At 35.1% G+C, this 26015-nt stretch overlaps 2 protein-coding genes across 2 annotated transcripts; both read left to right on the plus strand.

Moving 5' to 3' along the window:
• The first annotated feature begins 436 nt into the window (after positions 1-436).
• On the plus strand, positions 437-8801 carry LOC140052557 (short transient receptor potential channel 4-like). Its single transcript, XM_072098166.1, has 14 exons — positions 437-524; positions 841-965; positions 1223-1327; positions 1696-1995; positions 2299-2397; positions 2989-3176; positions 3365-3498; positions 3742-3884; positions 4313-4869; positions 5536-5734; positions 5994-6140; positions 6500-6538; positions 6650-6771; positions 7449-8801. Exons 1-14 carry the CDS (start codon positions 437-439, stop codon positions 7795-7797), a joined length of 2595 nt encoding a protein of 864 aa, XP_071954267.1. The 3' UTR covers positions 7798-8801.
• A 395-nt stretch (positions 8802-9196) lies between these two features.
• On the plus strand, positions 9197-25819 carry LOC140051753 (uncharacterized). The gene is made up of 18 exons (XM_072097053.1): positions 9197-9324; positions 12899-13187; positions 13685-13813; positions 14166-14323; positions 14733-15503; positions 15754-15906; positions 16189-16785; positions 17202-17442; positions 17567-17725; positions 17995-18480; positions 18972-20067; positions 20155-20317; positions 20780-21262; positions 21461-21632; positions 21882-22627; positions 22880-23687; positions 23965-24204; positions 24687-25819. The coding sequence occupies exons 2-18, from the start codon at positions 12923-12925 to the stop codon at positions 24776-24778; spliced, it is 6759 nt and encodes a 2252-aa protein (XP_071953154.1). The 5' UTR covers positions 9197-9324; positions 12899-12922; the 3' UTR covers positions 24779-25819.
• The last annotated feature ends 196 nt before the right edge of the window (positions 25820-26015 follow it).

A 26015-nucleotide genomic window follows, 5' to 3' on the forward strand; every position in this document is an offset into this window, starting at 1 on the left:
AAAAAAGTATAAGGATTAATATGGTGGTTCACAACTATTTTTGTTATTTACAAAAGATGACAAAACAGATAATTTGAAAAATATAAAACAAGTTTCACTCGACCTCTCTTTCCACAATGTTTGGATTAGCGATAGGCACATCTTAATGCACCTGTATACAGCTCGATAATTACATATAGAATTAAACACACTATCGCACTTGGTCATTGTGTCATCATCTGCGCACGAAAACGCGCGTAGTGACCGCGCAGAGTCACTAAATGATGTTGATGTTTATTATTTCAGATAAAGATGTCAGTTCAGGATAGATATTTTGAATTTATTGGCAATGGGAGTATAGCAGATATGGAGACGATGCTGAACACTGCCAGTGATATTGGACTAGACGTGAACGCATTGGACGCCAATGGACATAATGCCTATGTTATTGCAATAAATGAGGGATTTGATAGTAAGTAAACAAAATACATGTGTACCTTTATCTAAATCCTACACTGGCAATCGTTTGTTTTCTCAAACTGCAAGTTTGGCAAATAAAAAGTTTGAAGTTTGCTGGTCTAGGCCATCAGTTGACAAACTTCGCTAAACTGCAAACAACAAGTTCGTAGAAAGAAGTGTAGGCCCAACGCTAGTTTGCTAGTATTATTAAGTATTAAAGACTAGTTCGGTAAAACATTAATAGGCCTACACTGTAAACAATGTAAACACATTGGGTCAAGTCTGTTAGGTTATTGTTCCGTATTCTTAATTTAATTGGAGGCCTTTTTATGCATGTTTTATGGTGAATAACTGTACATGTATTGAATAATACTAAATACTGTTAATATTATTGTGTTTTAGTTATTGTCAAAGTTCTTCTGCGGTTTCGCGTCAAAATAGGCGATGCTCTTCTCTATGCCGTTGAAAATAACGCAGTAGAGGTCGTCAAGATGATATGTTCATACGCCATTACTTTACCTCAGAAAGTGAGTAAGCAGTTATCATTTTCTTAGTAATAATATTATCTTTTTAAGCATATTTTCTCCATAAAAAGACCTTCAAGATTTCAAGCCTATTTGTGTTGTAAAATTGCGTTTGGATTTCATTGTCAGTGAAGCGAAGTATGCCAATCATCTTTTGTATTCAACTATTATTTTGTAAACCAATTTTCAAATTATTTTGTCAAAGTAATCTAGTGTGATTTGATGAATAAATGTATTTCATTTGTTCGTTACATTTACAGAATTGTCAAGAAATTATCGACTGTCGGTGTTCAACTGACGAATTTCCGAAAATATCAACTCCCATCATTCAGGCAGCATTAAAAAACAACTTCACAATTGTAAAGGTATTATAAAACAAACCTATCAGAAATGATTTTGTATAGGCCAACTTGCATTCGGTACTAGCTATATCATTTAGGCGTAATACATTATTAGAAATCCGTTAATTTTTGACATAAGCTCACAATTCTATTGTTATCTCGGGTTATGCTGTCAATAAATATATCTGCACTATTCAACATAACAAATTTGCTCTCTCTGTTACAATGCGGATTACAAATTCATCCAGAGACCGCACAGGTTTCCATGTTTTTTTAAAATAATTTATCGGCCTAATACTACTAGAGTTGGGTAAAAATGAATTAGTATGCGCTCCTGTTGGAACTACCGCTAAATATTAACCAATACCGTTATATTATTACATATTATATAGATCCTTCTTGAATACGGAGTTCGAATTCCAGATCCTAAAAAGGATTTAGAACATTTTACCGCTCCACCGGAAACATTGGAACGTTCAAAGGAAATGTTGATTGTATACCAGGCCCTGGCAAGTGATGCTTACATCACAGGCAGTAGCATTAACCCTTTACAAGCAGCTTTTGATCTTACTAACGAGCTGAGAGGTCTCAGTGAAAAACTTGAAGAATTCAGAGATGAATTTAATGATCTAGCACATCAAGTGGAAGCTTATGCAGGGAAGTTATTGGATCAAACTCGAGATACAGAAGAGGTGAGTATAGGCCTACAGCTTGACATTGATAAAGTGAGTAGGCCTGCAACTTAACACTGATAAAAGTGAATAGGCCTACAACTTAACACTGATAAAGTCAGTATGCCTCCAACTTGACATTGATAAAGTGAGTATGCCTACAACTTGACATTGATAAAGTGAGTAAGCCTACAACTTGACATTGATAAAGTGAGTAGGCCTACAACTTGATAAACTTTCCCTGCACAAATCAAAAAAGGAGTCGCGATACAGCCAGAAACGTTCATGAATGTAACAAGGAATTGAATTAATTATTTATTTCAGATATTAACGGTTCTTACGTTTACGGACGGACAGAATACTGAACCAGAAATCTCGCACCTGGCGATGGTGGATTATGCATTAGATTGCTCGCAGAAAAATGTAAGTTATTTTATCGTGTTTAGCACAAATTTACGCTTATATGTCATCTTGTCATAATTGTTGATCGAAAAGAGGCAACATTTAAACAAAATCAGAGTATAGAATATGTTTGTTTTGTGACAAACGGAAGCCATTTACTTTTTACTTTCCTTACTTTAAATAAATAAATTCTTGATTGAAATGGAGACACGATATAAAATGTGTTTAAAAGGGAAGTACATAAAATTAAGCCTTTTACAACTTCACAAAGCTTAATGACAACGACAAAAAAGAAAGATGTACAAAGTTTACGTTTTATGTGAATGAAATGGGACCGGTTGCTATTGTTTATTGTAGTAAAAGAAAGATAGTCATTTTAGGCCAAATAAAATGGGTGGTGGTAACATTGAAGATGAAAAAATGATTCAATTAAAGATGTATTGTCCCAAAATCAGACGTTGAATATGTTATTTGTAGTTTTAATAAAGTTATTCACTTTCGTAAAGGAGGACAATACATCTTTAAGTGGTGCAAAATAACAGTAACAGTAGTCCTGTACTTTGTTTACAAGATGATAGTTATTACGTAACCGTGGTTTCGTTTCTTCACCAGTTTGTTGCTCACCCAAACTGTCAGAAAGTAGTCATCAATCAATATTTTCGTCACTTGATTCCGTTGAGAGATGCGTCAACAATGATACAGATGTTGACGCAAATATTGGTAATGATTGGGTTTCCGTTTCTGTCAATTGCGTTTCTTGTGTACCCGTCAAAGTATATCGTTCGATTCTTACAAGTACCGTGAGTAAACCTTAATTATTATATTCTTTGGTCTGTGGTAGGCTATAGTAGGCCTATTACCTACACTTATTTTCTGGGGTACGGTAAGCGAAGAGGTGGAAGTCGGTGGGTCTGAGATACTAGGCGATGAACAACTAATTTTGTGTTTACGTTAATGTATGTTAATTACCGATAACTTGCTTTTGAAGGTATGTCAAATTCTTCATGTCAATCGGATCTGAAATAGTCTTTCTTGCACTTTTGCTGTATGATACAGTGAGTGATATTCGAGAGGGAGCACCTTACATAGCCACTCAGATTTTAATTTCGATTTGGATTTTAGGTGAGTAGAACCAGAGAGTTAAGTTACAACTTCCGGGTAGAACGTTGTACTTATATCGTTATTGTTTGATATCAAATATCACTACCATGTCCTGGCATATCACTACCATATTTGGGTACATCACACTATTTTTGTCAAATTAGTTTAATAATGTAGACAAAGCTTAGACCTACATTTCGGGAACTAACAATATCAATACAACTCCAGATTCATTTTTTTAATATGATCATTTTCTTTTTCTAGGAAAAACCTGGGCTGAAATACAACGAATGATAAACGATTACGAAACTTTCTTTGGTAGCGATTTGATGACTAGTATTTACAACTATTTGCTCTTGGTTTTATTGTTTTCGGTTTTTATGCTGAGATTTGTTGTTTACCTACAGGTACGTTTAGTAATATTTAGTAATTAATTAATAAGTAATATTTATGAGTGAGAGAGAGAGAGAGTTGACTCGTGAGATTGTGCAAGTATGTTATAATGGAAGTTCTGTGATGGCGCTAGTTACAATCCGTTATGCATGATAACAGAATGACGTCATGTATAGAAAGTTAAAAATGTAGAACGATTGGTAATCGGGGTACTGGACTGGAGGGAGACCAGTGTATGTTATGCTACTGTAACAATCAGACGTAATGTAAATAAAGTACAAATGAATTTAGCTAACTTATGGTTATTTTGTACTTGAAAAGAACAGAACAGAAGCTATATTTACCGACATCATAGTTTGACAAATATATTAATTTATTACCATAAATTACTGTACAAAATGTAATGTATACGTAATCATTTTAACTTTTACTCTTTATTTAGGATCTGGATAGGTCTTCTTCAACGAGTCAAATGCAAAAACGTGCATTGGACGATGCAATGTTGCAAGAATCGCAATTCCTCACCAACTCTATCCCAAGTTTGAAAAGTCACATCTTGGTTTCTCTTAACGAAACGGAAGGTGACGTCAACGCTAATCTAGATGAAAGTCTTGATGTATTTCTCGCTGACCTCTTGGGGAAATTGACCTGCAAAACTCCAGAGCAGACTACACCTGAACAATGTGCAGAATCCGACACTCGGTTGAGTCTCGATTCTTACAATCCAGTTCTAGTCACTGAAGCTATGTACTCCTTTGCTATAGTTTTAGCCTTTTTACGTCTTTCCTCAATCGCTGTTATTAACGAATTTGTGGGACCGCTTCAAATTTCTCTTAGTGGTATGGTGAAAGATATTGCTGTATTTGGTGGAATATTTTTCGTTGTATGGCTTGCCTTCTCCATTGGTATGAATCAGTTGCACAACACATTCCAAGCCATTGAGTACGATCAGTGTATTCGAGCCATGACAGAGGATTGTCATCGTGGACCATTCAGCTCGTAAGTTTGATCCCAGCCGGTTTAAGTACCGATAGTATAACTAAAGCTTTGTTCCCACTTGCGCACCTACAAACGAATTTGACCAATCACAACGCGATGGCTCATCCGAACTGTCGATAGTGATTGGTCAACTCAATTGGCTACGTAGCTGCGGTGTGTAAGTGGTAACCAAGCTATTGTTTCTAGATTTTTCTGTTTTTGCTATTATTGCTATTATGTTTTTATGCGTAATATTCAAGTACTGTATAGGCTATTCATACACAAAACGAACAACTTCAACATTCGACCAAACAAATCAAGAGAAATTCAATTACACAAAATTACAAACAACATTACCAAAAATGTATTAATTCTCTGAGAGACAGAATAATTTCCATGAGCCAGCAAGCAGATAGTTGCAATGTTATATAATTCATTTTTTAAAGGTTTGCATGGATGTGAAATAAACACTAGTAAAGTTAGGTTTGTGGTAGACCAGTTTGTAGGTTTCCTAAAGGAAAACAAAAACATGATTGTTTCAACTTTTCGGTTGTATGGAGAGAAAAAGACGGTAGCCTAACTTTACCACACTGGAATATTTTTTCAGATGTTTTGTCAAATCCTAAAACTAGGGAATATTACTGTAACTGGTATTATTATTGTTTGTTATTTATCTATTTATTAAAGTGTACGGGCATCGTTGGAAACTTTTTACTGGGCACTATTCGGAAACATAGGCTTTGGTTCTTCGTTTATTGGAAATGGTGATTTTCTCTTCAGTGAATTGGTCTCTATAATCTTCTTTGCAATTTACATTGTTGCTGCTGTCATTATCTTGTTGAATGCTTTAATTGCTATGATGAGCAGTACATATTGTACCGTTGAGGTAGGTTTTATGAAATAACGCTTTTAAAGCTCTGTCCACACTATCAAACTAGTTTAACAAAAAAGTGTGATATGCATGCCCATGGTAGTAATGCTTAAATATGGTAGTGATATGACATCATCATGACTTTCAGTTTGGTATACTTAATGTCCACACATAGTTGGACGAGTCGTAACCAACCTATTCGGCATTAATATTTTTTTTTCAAAATTGTTAAATCACAACATTAATATATTTATGTACACTGTATATCAAACAGGAAAACGCGGATATTGAATGGAAGTTTTCGAGAACTGCTACGTGGATGACATTTATGAATCCATCTGTTTCACTGCCTCCGCCATTCAATCTAATCCCGTGTGCTTGGAACATCTGTAAGAAGGAAGACACCGAACACGATACACAGGTTACATTTCATTTTGCAAATCATTTTTATGTGAAAGTGGCTGTTGTTAATACTGAAAGTTAATGATAATAATAACCATCATTATTTAAATACCATTACCGAAGTTTGCCTTGGATCCAACAAAGGCAATCTAAGAACAGGACGCTGGGCTCTGACTGAAGATCAAATGATTTATTATGTGGCTGCGACACGATCAGTTACACGCTCCTTAGACTATGCACATACCGTAGTACAGTGCTGTTGGTAGTTTCGCAGCAAGACATAAAATGTTACGAGTTTCTATTTGTCCTGTTGTTAGATTGTCTTGATCCAACTATGCTTTAAAAACTGTCATAATAGTTGATAATGTTTAATTTCAGGGTTTAAAAGACGAAAATTATTTCAAACGAAAATACCAGGTAATGTTGTAGTTTACATTTACGATAATACATACAGGCCTATCGAAACGAGAGCGAAATCGAAAAATACACCTGATATGAATTGATTTTAATTTTGTTTTGTTTTTATAGAAAGTGGTTGGGAAGTTAGTTGAACGATTTGCACACGAAGTTACGGCTGAAGAAACGAGTACTGGGGGCGGTGTTTCTAAAAGGGATATACAAAGCATTAAGAGTGACATCATGGCTTTCAGGTGAGTTTTATTTACGAAGGCCCTCGTAAAAGAAAAAACATTCCGTTTTTACGAAGGCCCTCCTAAAGAAATTCCGTTTCGTTTTATTTGTCTCTCTACACAATACAACCGCACAATATAAATATGCATGATAGTAAAAACATTTGAAAGGATATCCTTAAAGCTCTGTCCACACTATCAAACTTTAAGTGACAAAAATTGTGATGTGCCCATATATGGAAATGATGATATCATATCACTACCAATATTTAAGCATATCACTACCATATTTGTAAAACTAGTTTGAGAGTGTAGACAGAGCTTTGGAGGACTTGCCTAGGTACACATATGAAAAGAATGAATAAATGGTATTTGTATATTTATAAATAACAGTAAGATAGATGTATATACCAGTATTTAAGTTATACATAAAATGATCTATAGCTCTTACATTTTAAATGTAGGTTTGTAACAGGATGTTTAAATAATCAATGGTGACACAAAAACCTTTTACTAGAATATTGTACATGGTAACTGGTTGTTATTTTTTTCCTATTATGTTAAGGCAGAAACTATAGAGGCCGTGTATATATCATGAATATTTATGATACCGGCCTACTCATGACGTTTTCTTAATTCTTGTACTGTTACCTTACTTACTAAAATAACCAGTCTTGTACGGTACATTATCATTACAGATACGAATGCAATAATATGCTGAATTTTCTGAATAAAGAAATGGAAGGAACGACGAGGCAGACACTGTTGACTAGAGATAAACTTGAAATCACTAAAGACATCAAGTCTAAGGCGGAGGATATTAGAAACAGAGTGGCTGAACACAAACAAGGATTCACAGAACTGCATGCAGATCTAACAGAAATTCATAAAGAGATTCAACAGAGTGAACGAACAAAACCACCGCCAAAGCAGCAGCCGTTGAAACGCACAACTAGTAGCAGGGTGTCGATGATGTCATCATTCTTTGACACCGCTGATGAGACTGGGGGAAATTTAACTGAAGAAGCAAAAGATTTATTTAAATAGGCTATTGAGTATTTTCCCTATAGTTTTTTTCGGACATTTTGATTTTACCCGATATGATCGGTTATAGCGACTATAAACATCCTACCGTTGCCACGCATCTTTCCGACAGCAATCTACATCACATAATACTGTCGTGTGTTAATAAAGGCCAATTTACACAGACGAGCAGTAACGGTAATAAAAATATAAAATCTATATTATTTCTTCCTTTACAAACGAGGAGCGGACGGGCGGTTTCCGCCCAGGATAGATACAGGTTCCATGTGAGACAAGCTACGCGGTATAAATAATTCTTTACTCCATGGCCTTAATGAGAGATTGTTTAGATGGTTAAGAATTAACAGGAGTTGTATTCTGTTTGTTGCCATCAGTAGACACGATATTTAATGTTTATTGTCGCTAGGCATGATACCGTATGTGAATCGGCTGCCGATTTGGGCTACTGGACAGGCTTAAAGCTGCGGTCATATCGAGTTGTTCGTGAACGTAGATGGCTAGCTTATTTGGCATCTTTTTAAAAACCTTTATTCCTTATTCTCATTAATTTTCAAATTGCCAATAATATCCAAAAGTCATAAACCATGTTCACACTAGACGAACGAAGATATTTACCGCTTATTAATTCGTTGGGAGTTGGTTTGGAATCATGAGAATAAATCATTAAAACATGACCCAGGGATCGGTAGCCTAAATTAGCCTTTTTACCTACTATTTCGCTATATATTTTAAAGCAACGTCTAAAGCTTGTTCCCACTTGGATACAACGCAACAACGTAGCGTTGAACATTTTATCACAAGCGACAGTTCTCATGATCCAACGCTTTTTCAAATGATATAATACATGTAAATATAATTAACCGTATCAGTTCATTAATTAGTAATTGATTAATCTTGGTTCCCACTAGGACGCAGCACAACGACTTAAGCGCGACGCAAGCGTGTTGACCAATTACAAGCGACAGATCCATCAGCGTTTGTGATTGGTCAAATGACTTGCGTTGCCCTTACGTGTTGCGTCCTAGTGGGAACCAAGCTTTAATGGTGGTGAAGGGGTTGTGTAATACGTAGATTAAAATAGTAATTAATACAAGTTGATGATCCAATGTTTTTTACCTATTTCGATTAACGTATATTGGATCACTTTTATTATGTTAACCGCATTGAATATAATAGCAATAAAGATATTGATGATATTGATGCGTTGAATAATGTAGCCATGGGCATTATGAGCAGTAAAACCAGAGGTTCACAATCCCATATATAACAATACCTATGTGTGGAGGTTAACACGGGACAGACATGCGATTTACCTTTCTTTTGTATTCAATACACGTATTCTTATGCAAATCACTGGTGTTTATCCATTCGGAAAACCTGGTTTTAAGACCCGATGGTCCATGGATATACAATTAATTGTCGACGGTGTTCTCTTCGAAATCTAACAACAAGCATTTCACTGAAAAGTGAAATCCACAGTTTCAGCCTTACAATTTCTACACCTGATCGAACTGCTCAGTTATCTAAAAGGTGAGATTTCTTTTTAGTTTACCAGTTGTTTTGGGGACATGTGTGTGATTTGTGCAGTGTCATGTCATATGGAACAGGCACTGGGTCATGATTTAAATTGTCATACTGTTTAGGCCTATGTATTTATGATAGCAGTGAGTAAAAAAGTCTGCAATTGTGGCGGACTATTGTGATGACATTAACTCAAACATTGTAGGCCTACAGTGTATTAAATCCGAAAGAAAACACGTATGTGCTCCCCATATTATGACGTCTGTAAATTGCGTAGTAAACACTATCTATTAATAACCCCATTATTTTTTTTACCGTACCGTATCCTTAAACCGTAGATTGTTGATTAAATCTTGTATTTATGATAGATTGTTGAACCACAAACATCTGTCATTGATTGTTTAGCCCTATGGTGGTACTCCTAATCGATATTTATGGACAATAGCTGTGACAGTAATTCACAATCCCTTTTATTAATTATCTATTTGTTTCTGTAAACCCCGTATGGTTTTCATAGACGGAAATGAGGAGGAACTACCGGGACCCTAATTTAACAATCAGAATATAATGGACTAGGCCTACTACTGTACAAAACATAGTTCAGTACTTAGGTATCCACAGCCCCATGTTTTGTGGTCATTTATCACAATCGGGTAAACTGCCTTACTTCAGTAGGCCTATTTCTTTAGATCTATTTTGTAGTCTATAGGCCTAAAGGAAAATCGCATTGTTCCCTGGTTACGGTATACAAGTAGGCTATAGCACGAACGCACATCCTGCATCGCTGTTTGTTTCTCATGATAATTACATCGCTCGGATCGAATATCTTAATTCGTTTCAAATTCTATTGTAATTCAAATACCTATTTGTCAATAGTACGGTTACTGAACAATAATCACATCTTAAAACAGATACATTCAAATGTACTGTATCTGTATTCATATTCTTGGTGATTCTGTTATCGACAGCTGTATCGAAACGATCAGGTTATAAATTGATACAAATATTAAAATACTTTGCAGTTTCAATACATAACAAGTGCACGCCTAATGTTTAATATATACAGTACGTACTATTTATGAAGTATAGAATAGGTAACCAGCTCGATCTTCATAACAAGAGATACCCTTGTTCATAGCATGTTGACGAATACAATAATAATTATTCATTAGATTTGAATGACATGAATATTAATTGGATTTGAAGAATAACATGAATATTAATTGGATTCAATACATAGATCACTTAATTATGTATAAGACTCAGATCTCATAAAGATAATAAGCTGTATTGATGTTTGTTGATTTTACGATGTAAGCCTACATAGCCTGCTTTTCGTTGTGCATGATTATATATCATTAAGCATACCACACAGCTCTGTGGAAACCATAGGCCCAGTAGTATACGTTCTATCATCAATGTTGTATTGGTGATAGAACGTGAGAATTTAAGATGTAAGCAGAACGTTCCTATTTTTTAAATACAATTGACGGTGACTCATAATCACATTTCAGGTTATTATTTTTAGAATAGAATAGAATATAGAAACGAACGTCACCCATGTGTGCTATACAAATAAGTTCATTCTATTCTTTCATAACCATTTTGAACAGGTGAAATCAGGCGTTATCCAGGGGGACGTTCTACCGACGCCTCCCCCCGCCTCCCCCACACACTTTGTTTATCCTACAGTATATTATATACTGTAATACAATTTTTTTTAAATTTATCTGAATGTTAAAAGTACATGTACCTATACTCTTTTATTGCAAACAAGAATTTATTCTTTTGTTTATCTACAGTAATATCAAATTACGTAAGGGCAAGTTTCGGTCAATCGAAATCGCAATTACAACTCAAAAGAATGCGTATTACATTAAAATGGAAGAGATATAGGGGGAGGGATGTCAATCATTCCGTAGGTAATTTACCATTTTTAACAAAAATCACGATTTCAAACATATTGAGAAACCGATTTTCCTGGTAGACATGAGTTGACATAACGTTTATTCTGCTACTAATAATAATTATAGTACACTATACCCCCTATATACATACAATGCCGTATACATTTGCACAATAAATCTTCTACTTAATAGTAACTGGGTTGCAGGTTCGGGTTTATTGTGTAAATAAGTCAAAACCTCATGATATGAATACAATGGCATTTCATGACTCACTCTAGGTACACAATACATACAAGATTGAAAGCGAAGTTTATAATATTATACATATAATAAGACTAAATCTGGTATAAAAACGTTATTATGTATTTGCAATAATACATATAGGTTGGTTATTGTTAGTTTTCGTCAGAGAAAGTGAGTTGCGAAATTTGTCAAAAGTTGGTTAAACCATGGAGAAATAAGCTTATTTCTCCATGGTTAAACTCTGTTCGTCGAAGTCTTTTGTTCAACAACTACTATTGCAATTTTCACTTACATTCCCAATTTCCTCGACTCTCTGAATTCTCACTCCTGATGACGATCAAATTATATTGATAAAAACGTCGAGAAACTCAACGGTTCTTTTCAGAACTATATAGAAACTATTAAAACAAAAACTATCCCGATTTCAAATGTCTATTTCTACATTAACAACAGGTTAAATGTATTCCTCAGCAAATCATAAACAGGTAAATATTTGTTTGTCTATTCTACATTAAACCATTTACTCTGCAGACCTGGCTAATAAATTTAAAACAAACAGATGAAAGAAAATTCTCTGTGCGTGTTCTTTTTCTCTTTAATTATGCCTTGTTCACAACTAAAATGTCATGTATAGGCCTCCTACCGTACCAGTTGCAAACGGGACAGTATCTTTGTTATCTGTTAGAACACATTAGACAAACGAAATACAATGAATGTAATCAATATTTGTAATTATTATTTTGAGTTAAAATAACCTAGTAAACTGATTTCTGGGTTATGCTTTTGTCGACAGTTTAAAGGTTTTTACCATTAACCATGATATTTAGTTATTTTAGCACGGGAGCTTAGTATGAAGTTGCCTTTATAATCGGGTTTTATGGACATCCTGGTTTATTGACTAACTCAAAGCAAATCCAATTAGCGAAATAATGCAAGAGAAGAAAAAATAGAAGATTTGAGAGTTTTATTTTAGGCCATTACTTAAAACAAAACTATAGGAAAGTTAAATACAGTGCTGATGACGTTTCCAGTTTATTCTGATACAATGGTAATCCTCTACAGTACAGTCTACAATACTCTAAGATATGAAACAATGTTAAATCTTCTTACTTGATATGAAATAAAAAAAAAAGACGATCCCAGATAAGACATAAACATCATAAAAATAACTACTGTATAGGCATTAACATTCTTAAACAACTCTTAAGTATCAAATTCAAATTTATTTTACTTTCTTCTTTCTTATCTCGATGTACCATTTAGGCCTATTGCTGGGAGTGTTTCGTACCATATTTGATGTTTGTAAGATAGTATAGCTTTCGGTTTCTTAAATCACTATGTTTTCGTATTTATTCGATTAACATGTTCTTTGTAGGGCGCCATAAAAACTGTTATAGAATAGAACATTACTTTTGTTATTTCTCTTATTAAAGAAGTATACCGTATCTTACGATACGATGTACCGACTTATTTTTCACATCGGACTCCTTTGTTGGATGGTAAGACAAAGTCATTCGCAGGCATGTGGTGTCAATGCTCGACAGGGGATCATAAATGGCGACATAAGTATTGGATTTATTTTCCCATTTTCTGGGCCTAGTGAAGACGGAGTTGGTTGCAACACAACGGTACAGTCTCCAGATAATATTCAACTAATAGAAGCGGCAATACACATTGTGAATTCTATCAACAGCGACCAGATTCTTCCTGGAATAAGCATTGGTATGTAATATTTATTTTGCTTTAAAACTTTACACTTCCCTGGTTTTTAGTCAGATGTTTCTAAGAAGTTGGTTCTGTACGGAAAGATCCCTTAATTCTTCTTGCATAAAATTCTGTGAATTCTAGTATAGAAAAGAATATATATATTTTTTTCAGATCTGATAGACGGTTATACTGACGTACTGATTTTTTTTTATAGTAACGATACCGAAACGTAATGAATGATTGATTACTACAGTATAGATAGATCTGACGAGTAACGTAATGAATGATTGATTACTACAGTATAGATAGATCTGACGGGTAACGTAATGAATGATTGATTACTACAGTATAGATAGATCTGACGAGTAACGTAATGAATGATTGATTACTACAGTATAGATAGATCTGACGAGTAACGTAATGAATGATTGATTACTACAGTATAGATAGATCTGACGAGTATTAGGCCTAAATATTTACTTCTTATATTCTTCTATCCTTTGCTCTTAAAGGTTTAGAAGCATGGGACACCTGCCATCTTTCAAGTGTGGCAGTAGACAGAAGCATTGCTTATTTAAATGAACAGGTGTCGTACACCAACGATGATGGAACAGCATGTTCTTCAACCAGCCTTTTGGCAGGTAAGTACTGACAAATGTTGATCATCATTGGCAGCATACACTGTACAAGATCCTTCCCCAAGGTATTTCTTCTACATGCAAAACACCCAGAACTACCCAGCATAGTCATCGGACACGTTGAAGATAGCCAAAGAAGAGAAGAAGTAGATCAACTGTACTTGTATAGAGAAAGCATTTGGAAACTAGTTTGTCTCTATGATGCACCATCGTTCGCTAATCTCGCATGGCTAACGAAATGAAGCAATTTTATTACGTCAAAGTTGGCGAAAACTTCTGACCAATAGAAATGATAAGCAAACATACTAAAGTTACAAGATAACACGATAATGATACCTTTTTATTCTCGTGTTAGGTATGATTGGGTTGTCGGATAATGGACCAGCAACTGCTGTGACGTCACTCTTAAACGAGGCAATGGTCCCATTTGTCAGTTATGGGGCGTCTTCATCAAATTTGCAGATGTATGATTACTTTCTAAGGACGGTTCCATCAGATTTTATGGATGTGGAGGTAAAACTTTCGACTTCAATTGTCAAGTAAACGATCACGATATGGCATAATTCATTGTATATTTGAACTTAACTTAACATTCTTGTAATATAACATGTACAATATGAAATTCTGATGAAAATTAATCATATTTTTGTATTTTAAATTCCTAATTTAATAATTAATATAATTGAAACGAAAACTCGTGAGGTGGTTTCCCGAATGATCGTAAAATCAAAACGGTACTGGGTATGACCAACTAACGTTCTTGTCACCAACTAGCCATCCATTCATATAGACGTACTGATGTTGCAGTCTATCCTACCCAGTTTTGATTTTAAAAATCATTCGGGAAACCACCTCACGACGATCACAATATGTATGTATGTATGTGTCATTCCATTTACCGTACTTGTTTACTCGCTTTCAGGTAATAGTCAAAGTACTCGTGGAATTGAGGTGGACCTATGTTTACACCTTCACCTCAGCTGATGAATCGAATATGGCAGCAAATGAATACTTCCAAATGTTGGCAAAGAACAACGGAATCTGTGTCAGTGACTCGAAAACTGTTTACACGAACTCGAACGACAGTGACTACAATTCAATCATTTCTAGCTTTACAGATGGTGGTCCCAATATCGTAGTATTGTTTTCTTCTACAGCCGATTCTATTAGGCTTTTTCAGACAACTCAGAGTATGTCAAAGGGTTTGCAATGGGTCATCGGGCGCGAGATTTTGAAAGATAGTATTGGTTTACAGAAAGACACCATTAACGTAACAAGAGGAATGCTTGGTGTTGCCCCGAGCGTGCTGAGTTCCAAAGTTGAAGCCTTTCAATCCGTCTTCACTGGTGACAACTCACTCAACAGCCAGGCTGATCCATGGTTCGTGGACTATAAACTCTTACAAAAGACGAATGTCACACAAAACATGTTTGTAGCACCGTTACAGAATGCCTTCATGTTGTATGCAAACGCACTCCACAATGCGCAGGCAGACCAATGCAGTGGAAACGGAGTTTGCGATACTTTAAGAAACATTTCTCCTAATGATCTTATGGGTTATCTAACCAAAGCAGAGTTTGTCGGGGTTGATGGATCAAACGTGTCTTTTAGTAGTAATCGTCAGTTGATGAACCAATCCTACGACGTCTTCAATATTGGGTTTGCTAGTGAAACCCAAAATAAACGTTTTTCGGTAGGTAAAACAATTCATTCACAACACGGAGACACACATAGTTAAATGAACAATTTTAGAGAAACTCTCAACTAAATATTCATATTATGATTAGCCCGTGTCTAGGAATTGTGCTTTCATTAAAATCATTCCTGTGGGCCTAGTTATATAGGTATTCACTTATGGTACACTATAAACATCATTGCATATTTTTTTGGTGATCTGTGTATAGACACTGACCGATATATTATATTTATTTTTAAATCTTTAGGTTGGAAATCTTACAAATAACAATCTTACATTAGAGAAAGATTCGATTCATGTTTGGTGGCAAGGTAAGAAAGAGAGAGTATCCGATGTAAACGCCACGTGTGGTAGTCCGTGTCGAGATCTTGCATGTGGAGAGGCAGAGGATTTAACAAAGGTAAGCCATTCTTATTCGTTCAGAAGTAATTTCAATTTAACTTCATACACTTATTCCAATAACTAATATGCATAGTGCCTACACTACAGTGCACAATCGAGTGATTGCGAACATTTTATTCGTTCAGAAGTAATTGTAATTTAACTTCTAAATCAAATAACTATTATGCGTAGTGCCTACACTACAATACACAATCGAGTGATTGCGAACTGAACAGACGATTTATCCATTAGGCGCGAAAATGTTGTAGACCTACTGACGTCAATCTGTTCTTACTTGCAGGTTTATATACCAGGCAACATTATTCTGGGAGGAATGTTCGGAGTACACGATAATGCGCCGTACCCTTCTTCAGCAGGTTGTGGCAATATAAACAACGAAGGAATCCAACAGTTAGAAGCTCTATTTTACGGTCTTGATTTATTAAACAGCGACAGTTCAGTACTTCCGAATATTACTGTCGGAATTGATGCTTTTGACACTTGTAACTCTCCTAGCCGAGCTGGGAACATAGCAATTAAACTTGTCAGTGATGCCGAATTTGGTGGTACCGGTTCTGGACAACGGACAGATGCATCGGGCAATATAGAACATGTTTATGGGATAATAGGTCCTGGATCTGATGATGAGTGTTCCGAAGTTTTGAAAGTGTCCGGCATTTACGATGTTCCTGATATTTCGTACTCTGCCCAATCAGCGAGTCTTAGTAATACGTATAATTATCCAGAGTTTGCGCGTACTGTATCCGTGGAAACCATGCCGATTGCCGCCATAATTGAAATTCTGGTAGCAAAAAATTGGAATTTTGTGCAGGCAGTTATCACTCCGAGTTCGTACGGCTGGAACTCATACAGTGTTTTATCTCAGCAAGCACCGCCTGTAAGTTCAAATTTCATTTCTAAAGTTCGTAGTAAAGTTGGGCCTAAGAACCCAAGTTCAGTGGTAAATATCGTTCTACAACCTTGTCTCTTTCTTTGTCTAATGATTTCTTCGCGCCTTTGATAATGTTTGATTTAATTTAACACATTAAGCTCTATATGCTCAAATATGGTAGTGAAATGCTCAAATATGGTAGTGAAATGCTCAAATATGGTAGTGAAATGCTCAAATATGGTAGTGAAATGCTCAAATATGGTAGTGAAATGCTCAAATATGGTAGTGAAATGCTCAAATATGGTAGTGAAATGCTCAAATATGGTAATGATATGACATCATCATGTCTATATATGGGCACCTCAAATTTTGATAGTGTAAGACAGAGCTTTATAAACTTCTGCACATTTGTTATGTTACAGAAAGGAATTTGTGTGACACAGAGAGTGATGCCTAGCAATGCAGTGTCTATGGATTCTCTTATTGAAGATATGACCCAAGGTGATGCCGCTAATGTAACGATTCTGTTGACTGAAGAAGGTGACACATACCGGTTCTTAACAGAGATTACAGCCAGAAATTTAAATGGAAAATTCTACATAATTGCAGCAACCAAATGGCCAGTAAATACTGTTACTAATGACATACAAAATGGACTTAAAGGTACATAACAAAAATGGAACTTTTATCAGTTGGCATAAACGTTTCTAATTGTTACAATTCTTTATGTTATTATATTCGTTTATTTGTAGTTTATATCTTATCGGATTTATTCTATTTTTCAAAGGTTTAACTGTTGTTAACATGAGAGATCGTGACGTCACAGGGTTTAAGCAATATTTCAGCAATCTGAAGCCTTCTACAAACCTTCGCAATCCTTGGTTTAGAGAGTATTGGCAGAATGTATTCAACTGTAGTTTTGAGGACAACAAACAGATGTGTAATGGTTAGTTATTTTAATTTAACGTACATTATCCCAACATCAACATATACGCCATTGTGTTCATCGTTATCATCATCCAAGGCATAACAATATTTTGTATACAGTATTTTTAATTTTGCAATATTTTTGTTTTGTCTGTATAGTATTGTTTTATATGTATTTAAATATCTTTCATCTCAAGTGGCCAAGGAGGACAATTATTATATTACATTTATGCTGATTACAGTTCATTTCCAAAAATAAGACTACTTTTACTTCAATGTTTCAAATAGATTCCATGTCTTTGAAACCCGCTAATGTCACCAATCCGTACGTTGGTGAAGTGGTTGATAGCTTGTATGCAATGGCGTATGGACTTCACACTCTACAGGGTAACAAGTGTCCTCTGCAAACGTCTGTATGCTACGACATGACCCAATCCACTGGAAATGAACTATTCCTAAATATGAGAAGTGCTAATTTTGAAAGTAGAAATGAAGATAAGAAAATGGTGTATTTTAACTATCAAGGAGATGGCAGTTCTGATTATGACATATTTAACTACCAACAAGTTGGTGGAAACCCATTTGAATATGTTAAGATTGGCTCTTATACAATGAGCAAATTAGATATAAATGCAACGTTAGTGAAATATTACGACCAGTCTGGTAGAGAAGCCCCTAACGATGGTAATGCTTGCGTGGGTACTTGCGACAACTGTGAGGCAGTACAGAAAGAAAAGGTGGCGGAGGTACGAAATGGTGATGTTTGGATCGGAGGTAGGCATGTAATTTTTATATACACTAAGATGAAATAGGCCATAACCCGTTACATCAACCAATTGATAGCAGTTAGGCCTACTAAATTTAATTCGGGTATCCTATATTATGCGATAATTGAATTATGATACGAAAGCAGAAACAATTTTTTAAAAGTGTGTGTTAACTGTTTTATTGTTCTATAATGTTGATGATGATTTAATCTCTATATCTTTTGGAATGTCAATATTATAATCTATTTATTCTTTATACAAAAATGCATAATTCTTTGTTTAGGCCTAATTGAAACATTATGGAGTATACTTCGTGTTGCAGCTATAATTATTATTCTAAAGCTCTGTCTAAACACTATAAAACTAGTTTGACAAAGAAAGTGTGATGTGCCCAAATATGGTAGTGATATGACATCATCATGTAAATATATGGGCACATAATTTGTCACATAAAGTTTGATTTTGAGCTTTAAAAAATCATTGTGTTCTGATTTTTAGGATTTTTTGAGCTAAATCAACCTGGCAACGACCGTATCAATTGTTTAGACGAACTTCTGCCTTACAATATACAGCATCTAGAAGCGTTTATGTGGGCGATTGATGAAGTCAACAAGAATATATCTATATTACCAGATATTAACATAGGAGCCATAGCGTTTGATACATGTGGCCTTCCTGAAAAAGCTCGACGCGACGTGACAAACTTCGTCTCAAAGGCGGTTGAATATCGCTCAGGCTACCCCAAGGATAGCATACGAGTGACTGGAATTATTGGCGGAGAAACTAGTGATTCGTCCATCGAAATCGCAGACGTTATAACACCGTTAAACATTTCCCAGATAAGCTATGCTGCAACCAGTGAAGTTTTGAATGACGTAAACAAGTACCCGTATTTTATGCGCACCGTTTCTACAGATTCAGACCAGGCACGCGCTTTGGTTGATATCATAACAAGCTTCGGTTGGACATACGTTTCTGTATTGTATTCTGATGACGAGTATGGTATAGATATGCTTCGTGAATTCAGTAAAATTGCTCAAAACTCCGACATATGCATCGCAATGAATCTGAAAATTCAGATAAATTCGACAATAAATGACTTTGACCAAAACGTGAAGACGCTGCTAACAAACAGGCAGTCAACGATTGCTGTTCTTTTGACGTCTGATATTGATACAAAGCAGATCCTTGATGCTGCACAACGTCAGGACGTCTCCAGCATTCAGTGGTTAGGAACCGAAACATGGGGATCAAGAGGTTATATTACACAGGCTGCTAGAAATACTTCTCAGCGTGCTATAACAATACAATTTCAAGAGACAGTCGCTAAAGGATTTAAAGAATACTATACTAATTTGAATCCTTATTATAATACTCGTAATCCATGGTTTAGTCAGTTTTGGATGGACAACTTCCAATGCAATCTAAATTTGTGGAATGTAGAGAAAAAGTATGATAGTCAATGTCATTGGGATCTAAAACTTGAAGACGATTACGTGGAAGAAGCAGAAGTTACATACATTGCAAACGCTGTAAAGGCTTTTGCAATTGGACTTAATAAAACTATGCAAATAGTATGTCCTGACGTCACAAAGTAAGCAATTATTTTAAGTTGTTTTAAACAGTAATTTCAATGAATGAATGTAACATCATAACTTAACAATCTGTACTATTTTTTTAGCTATGTATGTCAGGCTGTTTACAACAATTCGAATTTGCTTAAAGAAAACATACGGTCTGCACAATTCATTGGATTCGGAGGAAAAGAATTCAGTTTCGACGCAGAAGGAAATGGGCCACCCAAGTATGATATTCTGAACTTTGTTGGCGATGCCTATAATATGGTAAGATAAAAACCCGATTCTCTGTATCTCCACATATGACCATATTTGTCTAGTAGAATATCATAGGAAAATTCCGAAATACATCTCTTGTGTATCACATGTGGTGACGGTATCATGTAATGATAGGTTAGTGGTTAGGTTATGGTCTATGTTAGGCGATACATGTGAAACACATGTGATCCTATATCATCGCATTTTCCTAATATACTAGACAAATTTAGATACAGTACCAAGTATCGGCTCTTTGATGAGAACGATGATTATAATGACAAACGAATATTAACCTACATAGCAAAGTTGTAATCATTCTTTAAATAGTGTTTATAAATCTGACAACAAAATGCTACAATAGCATTCGAAATCAATAAAACAAAAAAAAATCGGATACCCTTAATTAAAGAGGACACTCTCCACTGTATATGTAAGTTTTAAAATGTATTTGTATTCAAAAATTTGTGATAGATTGGTTCATGGGTTAACGGTACGTTAACCTGGAATGGAACAGACTGGAAAACAGCAGTTGACAACGTAAAATCTGAATGTGTTGGACGATGCACGGAGTGTACAAGAGATGATGAAATTAAGGTAGCAAATGTATCGGGAGAGTTGCAGATTCCAGCTTTCTTCTCCATTCATGAGCATGCTAATTACAGTGATTGTGGAGCACTTCGTTATTCTGGTATAATAAATCTAGAAGCATTTTTGTATGCGTTGGATGAAATTAACCACAGTGAAACTTTGCTTCCCGGTGTCAAACTCGGTACGAACGCGTTCGATACTTGTATGACTAGTTCGCGAGCAGTGCGAGAAGCGTCATCTTTACTTGCAGGACTGCTAGACGTTGGAAGTAATGGTTGGTCATCTGTTGTGGGAATGGTGGGGTCTGAGACAGATGACATAACTAAAGGCTTAGCAGCAGTATCAAAAGAACATCAATATACACAAGTAAGTTTTTAGGAGAGATTTTTGAAAGAGATTAAAAGAGATTTGTTTCTTCATTTTATGTGGAACTTATTGCGGCGTTGGTCTTGTTTAACGCAACACGAAGAAACTGGCTGCTGTTAAACTATTTTATCGTCCTTAAAGAAGAACTTATTTATACTAAATTAGTGTTATTACATTAGAAACTTTTTATTTTACTAGGTAAGCTATGGAGCATTCTCGAATTCCTTCAACGATTTAGATGAATACCCGTACCTTCTGCGAGCGTTACCGCCATCTTCTGTTTCAATACAAGTCATAGTGGACATCCTCAAGCTCAATAAATGGAATGGTGTCTTTGTGATATACTCAAATACAATGGAAAACAAAACAAGTAAGTAGCATTATGCAAACAAATAAAGAAGTTCTAGAATTAGGTTGATACGGTGGAAAATTCAATTTCCTTTTTATTTCATTTATAAAATAAGAAGATTCATTAATAAATAGGCTAGGTCTGCTGGGTACTTTTTTATTTAAAGTGTTTAAAAGTTTGAATTGAGTGAATCAATGCAACGTTTGTCTGCCACATACAGTACATACAAATTGTTTATTGAATAATACCCAATTTTTCTTTGTAAAATAGATGTAAACGTATTTACTGAAACTGCCGTAAAAGAGGAAATCTGTATTCAGCAACAGTTGATAGTTCCACGTAATGCAGAAGACAGCGAATATACTGAAATAATAAGTGAGATTGCCGGCGACCCAGACTCACCAATAGTAGTGTTACTCTTTACAACGTTAACAGATACAAACAAACTACAGCTTGAAGCGACTAAATCAAAGCGTCACATGACATGGATTGAAGCAGGAGGTATCGGTAAGAAACCTCTAAAGAAAACTGATGTCAGTAGTGCCGTGTCTGGTAGTTTCTACGTGGCACCGACAGCACCTGGGTCAATCAAGCGTTTTACGGATTATTTCAATATTTTAGGAAAAAACAACAATCGTAATCCATGGTTCGAAGAGTACTTGGAACAAATTAATGGAGGGTGCGATCCTACTTCTGGAGTAGCATGTACATCGCCTGCTCAGCTCTCCCTGAACGATGCCGATCAATTAATGGTAGGGGCTATATTTGACAGTGTGTTCGCTATTGCGTACGGGATAGACTCATTGCTGAAGTCAACATGCAGTGGTGGTGATGGTTCTGGAATATGTGCAGAATTCCTCAATCTAACTCCTGACGACCTTTTCAAAGTAATTCAAAAGGTAAATGGTAAAGGTATTACTGGTGGAGATTTGGCATTTACTACTGATGGGTATATGATGAGAGATTTTGATGTATATAACTATCAAGAAAAAGACGATGATTATTCGTTTGTCAATGTAAGTTTCATTAATTCAATTGTTTGTTGTAATAATATTTCTCTAGTAATCATAGGTAATGGGAAATAAAGAAGGGTCTAGGAAATATGTCCTTTCAAGCTCCCTCAACCTTACCCAACTTAGAGACATCTTAATTGATATCAACAAACATCTTTTTAACTACTACTTACGTCTAAACTGTTCATTTATACTTTAAGTTGACAATATTTTAAACAAAGTAATCTACTAACGAAATGATCTTACGCTTTGTAGGTTGGAACATGGTCTAATAAGAACAACTTGATCCTTGATTCTGTTGAGTTTTATGGTGATGACGGAAAGACAACCGAATCACTAACTTCAACGTGTAAAGAACGAGTTGTTACTACTGTAACATATCCACCAAAGATGACGACAGATGAATCCGAAAAGAGCCATAATAGTCAGAAACTCACGTCTGAAAAATCTGTAACGGGTAATTTATATTACGTCATCGTGTGTCTTTGTCTTGTGGGTATAGCGTTAACATTGGCAACAATGCTATATTTTTTCCTTAAGCGAAAGACCTCATTGGTGTCGAAATATTCCTACAGTCTATGTACACTACATCTGATTTCAATCCTTTTCTTGTACATTCTGCCTCTTCTCTTTGGAATTGAAGCTTCTGATTCGGTATGTGCTGTACAACATTTTATTATTGGACTGGCTTTCGCTGCACGCACAGCAAGTGCATTGTTGATGTCTATTCGGTTGTACCGCACCGGGAAGCACGAGAGAAGGATTTCTGGCGAGAAAACAACCCACACAAACGATAGTAGTCAAACAATATTGTTCTGCTGCCTGATGTTAGTTGAGGTGATGTTGATTGTGGAGTGGGTCGTTATTGAACCTCTGGAGAAACTCTACGTTACCGGCTCAGACGAGACCTTAAAATGTTTTTACGACATGGATGCTCTGGCGATTTCTTTTATTTACATCTTCGTGATGTTGCTGGTGACACTTGGTGTAACAATCTGGGCTAGGATGAAAGTGGATTTGGCATACCATCCCCAGATATTTGGTGTCATGATTTCGACTATCGGTAAGAACTTATTTCTTAAGTGTTCGGTACCAATAAACTGGTATTTGTATGTATATTGAATTAGATATTTGTCACAAAGACAGCCCATTTCACTTGTGGACACTGAGAAGACTCTGTTAGCAGACTGAAAGCTAGTACAAATTACATTTTATTTTAACTCACTCAATTTACGAAAAACTATTTTGTTGTTGCTATATTTAAGTGAAGTTACCAATTCATATATATTCATATCTATTGTTTTCCTTTATTTAAATTAAAACCCCACTTTCTTTTCCAGGAACAATGGTGACGTTCATCATATGGATTCTTGCAGCAAATATGACCGACAAAGAAGAAGACATTCCAACTTTCATTAGCTTTGGTGCTATTGTCACAGCGACAATTACTCTTATAGTTATCTTCCCGCCAAAAATTGCTCATATTTACAAACGATATGATCCAAGGTTTGACGATACTGCCAGCATCCTTTCAAGAAGTTCCTCCGTTACTTCAAATGCAAATCGATACGTGGAACCTCGTAAGTGTTTTAAGTAAATGTACAGTTATCTTAAGCCCTGTCTACACTATCAAACTTTATAATGTGCACATATATGGACACGATGACATCATATGACTGCCATATTCGGACACGTACACTTCAAGCTAGTTTGATAGTATAGACAAAGCTTTACAGTAAATTACATACATTTATATTACGGGAGATAATATAACTATTGATCGAAACAAGCTGTGCGACTGACTTTTCTCTCGGAGAACATGCGGTAATATTATGTTGCCTCTTCTTATAAATGTTGCTGATTTGCACAACTCAATATAACACTATCAAAACAAATACACTCTGCTCTATTTCTAAATATGGACCGTTCTTTCTGTACCTGTGTTATAATGTTATTCTACTAACTTCTCAACCCACTGTGAACAATATAATGTTCGGCTACTGTACTTTACTTGCTAATTGTAATTAAATTGTTAAATATATGTCTGTTTTTCTTTTTGTAGGCAGCACTAGCGCATCAAACGTAGTTGTTGAAAACCCAGCTGCTCTTGGTGTTTTGGCTGAAGAAGAAAAGGAGGAAAACACTGGCGTATAAAAAGTACGCTTAGTTTGCCTACTACTGCGGTCGAACCATTCAATCTAGAAATATAAGTTTACGCGTTTGAACGTTTTGCTTATATCCATTCCTCTATATTTATCTTCTGTTTGGATTTTGTATTGTTTGAAATGGTGATGATTTCAGATATATTTTTTATAACTAAAACGTACTTATAAAGTATTTTGTATGATGATAAATTTCGGAGTTTCTAAAACTAAATATGATAAGATATGATGATATTAGATAATTCGTATCATAAAGAATTTTAGTTTTTTAAACAGTTTTTCAAAGTAACGGAGAAGATCCGTTTTGTCGAATTGTGGAAGTAAAACAAATAATGGCAAGACTCGCTCCCACTAAATGTCAGAGTTTCTCCATTTAAAATATGTGGGAAAAGTCGACATCCTAAAAATATTAAAATAGATTATACCTTTCAAAATAATGAACGAGAAGAAAATAAATCGTTTTTATTATGAACGTAATTTGTAAACACGTATCTACGTCACTATGGTTTCAACTATGTGATGGATTAAATAGTTAACGTCTACTAATATAATTTTTACCGGTGAATGGGTTATAGAAAATATATTGTTTATATCTTTAAAAAATTATACTTAAGTATAGGCCTACGGTACTTAAAGCATTCCTTACTACAGTACTTTCGAGCTAATACAATATTTTTGAAGTTTTATTATTGTAAATGCTTTATGTAAATTGTAAACGTTTAATGTGCCTTGAGCATGACCTTTGGCGCATGACATTTGGTAGAGTTAATACATTATAATACATCGTTATTATTATAAATTTATATTATATGAAAATCTTAAATTTTAACAATCATTATATAGCTATTATGATGGTGTAAATGTATTTTTTACGATTTTGTAACATAATGTTTTTTAGTAATGTATTTTGTCACTTTTACTACAGTTTTAGAATGGTTTCCTAATATGATAAATTGATTACATTTTATGTAGCGTCTGTACAGCAATTTCAACATAGTTGAGACAACTATTGTAAAATATAACAACATATATAGTATGGTTTCTTGTACTTTTACTTAAGTGTTATTTGGTGTTAAACCATGACAAGTCGTTATATTGTCGATTAATTTCTCTATCCCTCTTTAATTATTATGCAACTATGGTATTGCATTATCTTCTTCTTTCGAGTGCTACACTATTACGTCATTTCATGACTGGTACGTCGACTAGCACATTTTTTAGTGGCAGCT

Source organism: Antedon mediterranea, chromosome 6, assembly GCF_964355755.1.
Source record: "Antedon mediterranea chromosome 6, ecAntMedi1.1, whole genome shotgun sequence".
Lineage (NCBI taxonomy): Eukaryota > Metazoa > Echinodermata > Crinoidea > Comatulida > Antedonidae > Antedon > Antedon mediterranea.

Excerpts from the sequence above, each read along its gene's own strand:
- LOC140052557 (XM_072098166.1), top strand. The coding sequence starts at position 437 with ATGAGGGATTTGATAGTAAGTAAACAAAATACATGTGTACCTTTATCT. Across the intron at positions 2,398-2,988 it reads TAGATTGCTCGCAGAAAAAT|TTTGTTGCTCACCCAAACTG; the intron begins GTAAGTTATTTT and ends TTTCTTCACCAG. Across the intron at positions 6,772-7,448 it reads AGTGACATCATGGCTTTCAG|ATACGAATGCAATAATATGC; the intron begins GTGAGTTTTATT and ends TTATCATTACAG.
- LOC140051753 (XM_072097053.1), top strand. The coding sequence starts at position 12,923 with ATGTACCGACTTATTTTTCACATCGGACTCCTTTGTTGGATGGTAAGA. Across the intron at positions 16,786-17,201 it reads TATCTCAGCAAGCACCGCCT|AAAGGAATTTGTGTGACACA; the intron begins GTAAGTTCAAAT and ends GTTATGTTACAG. Across the intron at positions 23,688-23,964 it reads TGTCATGATTTCGACTATCG|GAACAATGGTGACGTTCATC; the intron begins GTAAGAACTTAT and ends TTTCTTTTCCAG.